Here is a 5,947-nt window from a genome sequence, read left to right as displayed (position 1 = left end):
GGATACTTGTATATGTTAAATTGCTACTATTGTAAGACCTTGGTTACTTAAGACTATTTTATATATCTTTTGATCTTTTTTGTGTTCTTTATCTGTATATATTTACTTAGTTTTTCAGGGATATTTTAATTGTAACCAAGTACTTTGTTTGATCTTCATCTTATATACAAGGGGTAGCTGGTTATCTTTGATGATTGATGTTTTTGCTATTCTTTTTTTTTTTTGTCTGTGGCAATTGTTAGAGCAAAGTACCTAGTTTCTTGCTTATATTTTATGTATTTCACGTTTAATAATTACATATAATATATATTCCATTTTTTAAAGCAACTGAGATATATTAAATGTAAAAAATTATCCAGGTGGGTCCTCATGTTATATACAAAGTGGTAACTGGTTATCTTTGGTAACCAATTACCTAGAATGTTGTGTTTAATTTTTAAAAAACATGTTTTTCGGGTGTTGGTGGCATAAATATATATCAGGCAACAAAAGAACCAACAATTTATTCTAAAATGAATTTTATATGTTTGTGTAATTATTCAATGTATTTGAATTTGCAACATACTTAATATAATACTCAATAACAATTTATGAATATGAAAGTCACTCCTTTAATGAATAAAGCTATGATAGGGTTGTTTTGTTGTACAATATCAAGCTATGTCTTTTGCTTTTTTTGCTTGTTTGCCTTTTCAATTGGAGGATTCCTGCAAGTCTTCCTGTTATGTCCTGGTTGGCCACATTTCCCACAGGTGATTATTACTTTTGGTTCTCCTCTTGATCTTATTCTTTTATTTCTTAGTCTTCCTGCATGGATTGTTGCCTTTGGTGGGAGCACCACTATGTCCAAGTGTTGTGGGATATTCCATTCATCTTTATGGGGCAAAGGATGAACATTTTCTTGATACAATGCTTTCAATGTATCTGTTTTGTAAAACTTTGCACAGTAATCATACACTCCCAAGTTCCTCTCTGCAATTACAACTACTGCATGCCCACAAGGCATTTCATCTTCTTGAAACCTATTACAAGTACATGTTCTATTGTGTATGTTTACTATGAAATTGGTCCCATTTTCATCACGAACTTGATATTCTATTGGGTTGAAAGGCAAGACTTGAAAATATTTTTGTCATGAATTAGAATAAAATAATAAACATTTTATGTACAATTAACATTGAAGGTAATGTTAGAGAATATATGTTATTGCTCAATGGAAATGGTAAAACCAAATACAACTCTATGCAATAATACAATGGACAATATGATTGATTAAATAGAATTACAACTCAATGACCAATAATACAAGTAAATGTAGAAATAAGAGAAATAAGAGAATTATAAGAACTAAATTCTAAAACAAAAGATACCAATAAATATGTAAATAGAAATAGAAGAAGAGGATTACAAACTCAATACAATAATAATACAAGAAGAACAACAGAATGAAAAGATCAATGAAAAAACAAACTCTCACACAACCAAAGTGTAGAGTAGTGGGGATCACCAACTTGAACAAGGTTCAAAACCTTTGTCCAAAAACTTATTTCCCCTATTCTCTAAGCACTAAGGGATCTCTGTAGGAAATAGCTCTCTGGAATTATCAAGCCTCTATGGTGTATTTTCCAGCCCAGTGCTTTGTGAATGGAAAAAATGGTGTGTCTTACAAGTGAGCATTAGTCTCTTATTTATAGAGTTTGAGATACCCTTTGAATTTCAAATTCTACCAACCCCCATGGCTGTTACCAATGTTTGATTGGATGTTTATTGAATTAAAATGGAAATTTGGGAGTTATTTGGGATGTTAGAACCGTTCAGTTTAGAAAAAATTAAAAAAACCAAGTTGGCTGTCAGCCTCACTGGCCGCGCCTAGGATTATCAGTGGCCGCGGCCACAGGCCTCTATCCCCCAGGCCGCAGCCAAGGAAAGTCAGTGGCCGCGGCCACAGGCCATTTTCAGCACAAAAAAATCATTTTTCCAAAACGTCCCAAATCATTTCCCACAAGATTTTGTAACCTCTAAACACCTATTGGGAGTTAAAAACATGTCTCCAACAGCCATATTTCATCATGTCTTTGTGAAATCCAATCTCAAATGTGTAACATATAATATACACATTATTGGGTAAGATTTGGGAGTTACAAATTTGTAACTGATTTTGTAACTCCAAAATATGTGTGTTGAGCACACACATGTGTCTAATTTTGTGACTCAATATTTTGTATTAAGGTGTGACAAATCACATTTTGTCACATTATTTAATCTAACATTATATTATATGAAATAATATAACATTCCCCCACTAGATTAAATAATCACTTTTGTAACACTTATTTAATCAATCAAACATTATATTAAAATATAAAAGGTAACCTGTTCCCCCTCTATGTAGGTTATTGTTTTTTTTTTGGCTGTTACGCAAGGTAACTTGTTACCATCCACTGACAAATTAAAGAATAGTAAGAATAAGTTTAGTTGCATACCGCATACTTCATTTTCGAAACAATGTCATGTCTCAACTCATTTTCTGTTGTTGTAGAGACTTTTGTGAATGTTCCGTTTGTATTATTTGAGTTGTTACAAACCCACTTTTGAACCAAACTTCTAAGGCATTCAACCAAGATATCAATAGGGAGATTTCTTGCAGCTTTTAGTGCAGCGTTGAGAAATTCTGCGATGTTGGATGTCATCTTGGTGTATCTTTTTGTTGGTGATTATGATCTTGCCCAAGTTTCATTCTTGGCTTTCTCTAAATAGGGTCTAATGCGTCTGTCAAGTCTATCAATGCCTCTCATGTAGTGTTCACATTCTGTTTTTGTGTATACTTTTGTTGCTACAATGAAATTCATTTGTAGCTTTTCTCCATGGCTTTCGTACTTGCTTTTCAAATTATTGAGCAAGTGAAACATGCAAGCTCCATGGAAATCATTTGGGTACACCATATGTATTGCATTGTCTATGCTCTTGTGTTTGTCAGAAACAATAGCCAATCCCGTGAAGGTAACCAGTTACTTTAACAAGATTTTAAAATAAATAACATGTATGTGTATATTGGGTTTGGGTAACCAGTTCCTTTTTTTATGTAAATCAGAATATATAATTGAAGCTATCATACCTTCGGGTTCTCCATATGTGTCTCTCAGTTTGGAGAAGAACCAAAGCCAAGAGTTATCATTTTTAGAGTTTTCTATTCCAAAAGGTAAGACAAAAATATTGTTGTTTGAATCTAACGTTGATGCTGAAAATAGGGTACCACCATGTGCATTTTTCAAGAAAGTTCCATCAACAACAATTATAGGCCTCAAGTATCTCCAGCCCTTGATTGAGTTAGAGAAAACTATGTATAGGTATTTGAATCTATCTTCCTTGTTTGTGAGTAGGTGTGTTATTGTTCCTGGATTTTCTTGCTTCAAAGATACATTGGCAACTTTTTATATGAATCATCGGGGTTCCTCTTACTAGACGCAAAGCTTTCTCTCTTGATCTTCATGCTTTTGTGTATCCCATGGTTACTCCAAAGTCATCATTCATAATGTCATTTGGAGTATAATTTCTTTTGATTGACTTGTATTTATTCTTTATTAATTCACCAATTACGATGATTTTTGCTTGCCTATGGTCCTCCATAATAATTTCAACAGAGCAAGTGTGATTTGGAATGCATTTTCGTACCTTGAATAAAGCTTGATTTCTGTACTTAGATGCTCTCACAAACCTTCTGCATGTGTCATCTACGCAGGTAACCAGGTGCTCTCTTGGTTCTGATCTTTTAGTTTTGAACTGGAAGTTATGTAGCATGTCATAGTACCTAAGAGCTGATTTGATTGTGTTCTTGTCCTTGTAAATTTTTCCTTGCTCTATTGTGTTGACTCTGTAATCAGATATTACTATTTGGACTTCCTCCAACTTCTTTTTTCTTTTTTGTATTGTCTTCAATTATAAAATCAGCTACTTCTTCAGCAAGGTGAGGTATGTATGCCACATTGATTCTCTCATTTGTTGTGCTTGATATTCCTTCTTCAAGTAACATTTGTTCATTGATGGAAGCTTTGTTTGCTTGCATTAATAATGTCCCCACCTCCATTTCTTCTGTTGTAGCTTTCTCATTTGCTAGTTGAAGAAGGTTATTTTCATTGCTTGATTCTTGAACTATAGTGACACATAATGGTAAGTATGTTATTTTTGTAGCAACTTTTTTCTTTATTTCCATGTAGAACAACATTGAATTGTATGTTTCAACCTTCATTGGTAGTGGTGGTGTTCCTTTGGCTACTTGATAATAAACTTCAATAGTTGCTCTTGTGTAACGCCCTACTTCCTTAGAGCCGTTACAGGTGAGTTTAAAAACGTGCTTATAACTCGTGTTTAACGCCCAAAATGTGACAACCACTAAGCGGTGGTTGTAGTATAATCGGGTGGTCGATCCACAAGGAGGTAACCTAAAATCAAAAGGTTAGTAGAAAATAACACAAAAGTTAGTAACAAGAAGTAAATAAAATTGTAAATGGAAAGAGGTTTGCGATTTTGGTATTGTATTTTTGATAAAGTGATGAAATGAGATAAGTGAAATAAAGGTAAGATGTAATCAATCAAGAGTTTGAGAAAATGAAAGGTTTCAAGAATCATCCATATGCTAGTTTAGTTACTTGGTTACTTGATTTACAAAAAATACACAAGTAAATAGTTCACATCCCAACATTTACTTGGAAAATCTAACATTAAAGTCCATAGTCTTTTCTAACAAAAGTTCATTTGAGTTATAAAGTTCTTTACTTTAAAAGCACAATGTTAATCTTATGAAAAATCTAAAAATGACAAAATACCCAAGGGCAATAATGCAATAGAATATTAGACATAAAATTATGTATCAATATTACTTTTACTAATTAGAAGCACATAGAAAGAGCATGACTAATCCTATATACTATTAGCATAAGTAAATAAAGATAACAAAATAAAGATAGAGATGAAAGAACATAAATAACTCAAATATATTACATTAAGAACATAGTAAATCAAAGTAGCAAAATAACATCACTTGCATATGGAATCATCCCTAACCTTCCTAGGAAGATTAGGCCATTATGGTCATGATTCTCACAAAATTCTAAGAAGAAAATATGAGAAGAAAGTGAGTGGAAATTTTGCTATAGTTTCTCTACTCTAAAAATTACATACCAAATGTGAAGAAAGTGTCCCTATTTATAGATGGGGAAAAGGACTAAAAAGAAATTAAACAACAAAATGAGGTTTACAAAATAAATCTGAAATATTAATAATAAAATATGATTTTGAAAAATCAAATCTTATTATTAATATTACCCTAGCTATTTTTGTGTATAGTCAAAATGCTCTTTTTCTAAAATACCACAAAAACATAATCTATAAAGCTCAAAATAGCAATTTACAAAGCCCAATACCCACAAAACATGGCTGGTGACACAAGAGGGTTTTGACCCATTTTCAACCAATGAGAGAGTGCCACGTAGGCAGCCTTGGCTGAAGAATTAGGCTGCTTCAATTGGGCCTGAGAGCTTGCTGAAGGAGCTTCATGTGTTGGGCTTTTATATGTATTTGGGCATTTGGGCTTTCATTACGTTGAAATGCGGAAGGAAATCAAATATGCATATATGCATATATGTGGGTCAATGTAGGAAATGGCTGAAGGTCACATGCTTGCATTGCCAATTGATGGAGGCTGCTAAAGGGGGCGTTGGAGTGAAGCTGTGTGGAGCTTCGGATGGCTGCTGGAACCATGGGCCTGCATTGGGCCTGAAATGACAAAAAAAAGTTAACTACAATAATATCATTTTTCAGCTCTCATTTTTCAAGTTTACTTCTTTTCTTTTCTTTTCTATATTTTTTTCTTTTAATTAGACTCAAATGCATTATAATTCATATAAAATATTTTTAAATTAAATTAAAACTAATATTTTCCATTTAAAGA

The 5,947-nt window shown here is 32.8% G+C and overlaps 1 protein-coding gene across 1 annotated transcript; it reads right to left on the bottom strand.

The window, feature by feature from the left end:
• Positions 1 to 658: 658 nt before the first annotated feature.
• Positions 659 to 2,690, bottom strand: LOC133814630 (uncharacterized). The gene is made up of 2 exons (XM_062247569.1): positions 2,491 to 2,690; positions 659 to 1,022 (listed from the first exon to the last, which is right to left on the bottom strand). The coding sequence occupies exons 1-2, from the start codon at positions 2,688 to 2,690 to the stop codon at positions 659 to 661; spliced, it is 564 nt and encodes a 187-aa protein (XP_062103553.1).
• Positions 2,691 to 5,947: the final 3,257 nt, after the last annotated feature.

Source organism: Humulus lupulus, chromosome 1 (genome assembly GCF_963169125.1).
Source record: "Humulus lupulus chromosome 1, drHumLupu1.1, whole genome shotgun sequence".
NCBI lineage: Eukaryota > Viridiplantae > Streptophyta > Magnoliopsida > Rosales > Cannabaceae > Humulus > Humulus lupulus.
The sequence above is the reverse complement of the archived record's forward strand: the minus strand, read 5'-3'. Positions and strand labels throughout refer to the sequence as shown.

Excerpts from the sequence above, each read along its gene's own strand:
- LOC133814630 (XM_062247569.1), bottom strand. The coding sequence starts at position 2,690 with ATGACATCCAACATCGCAGAATTTCTCAACGCTGCACTAAAAGCTGCA. Across the intron at positions 1,023-2,490 it reads GACATTGTTTCGAAAATGAA|GTTTCAAGAAGATGAAATGC; the intron begins GTATGCGGTATG and ends TACTTGTAATAG.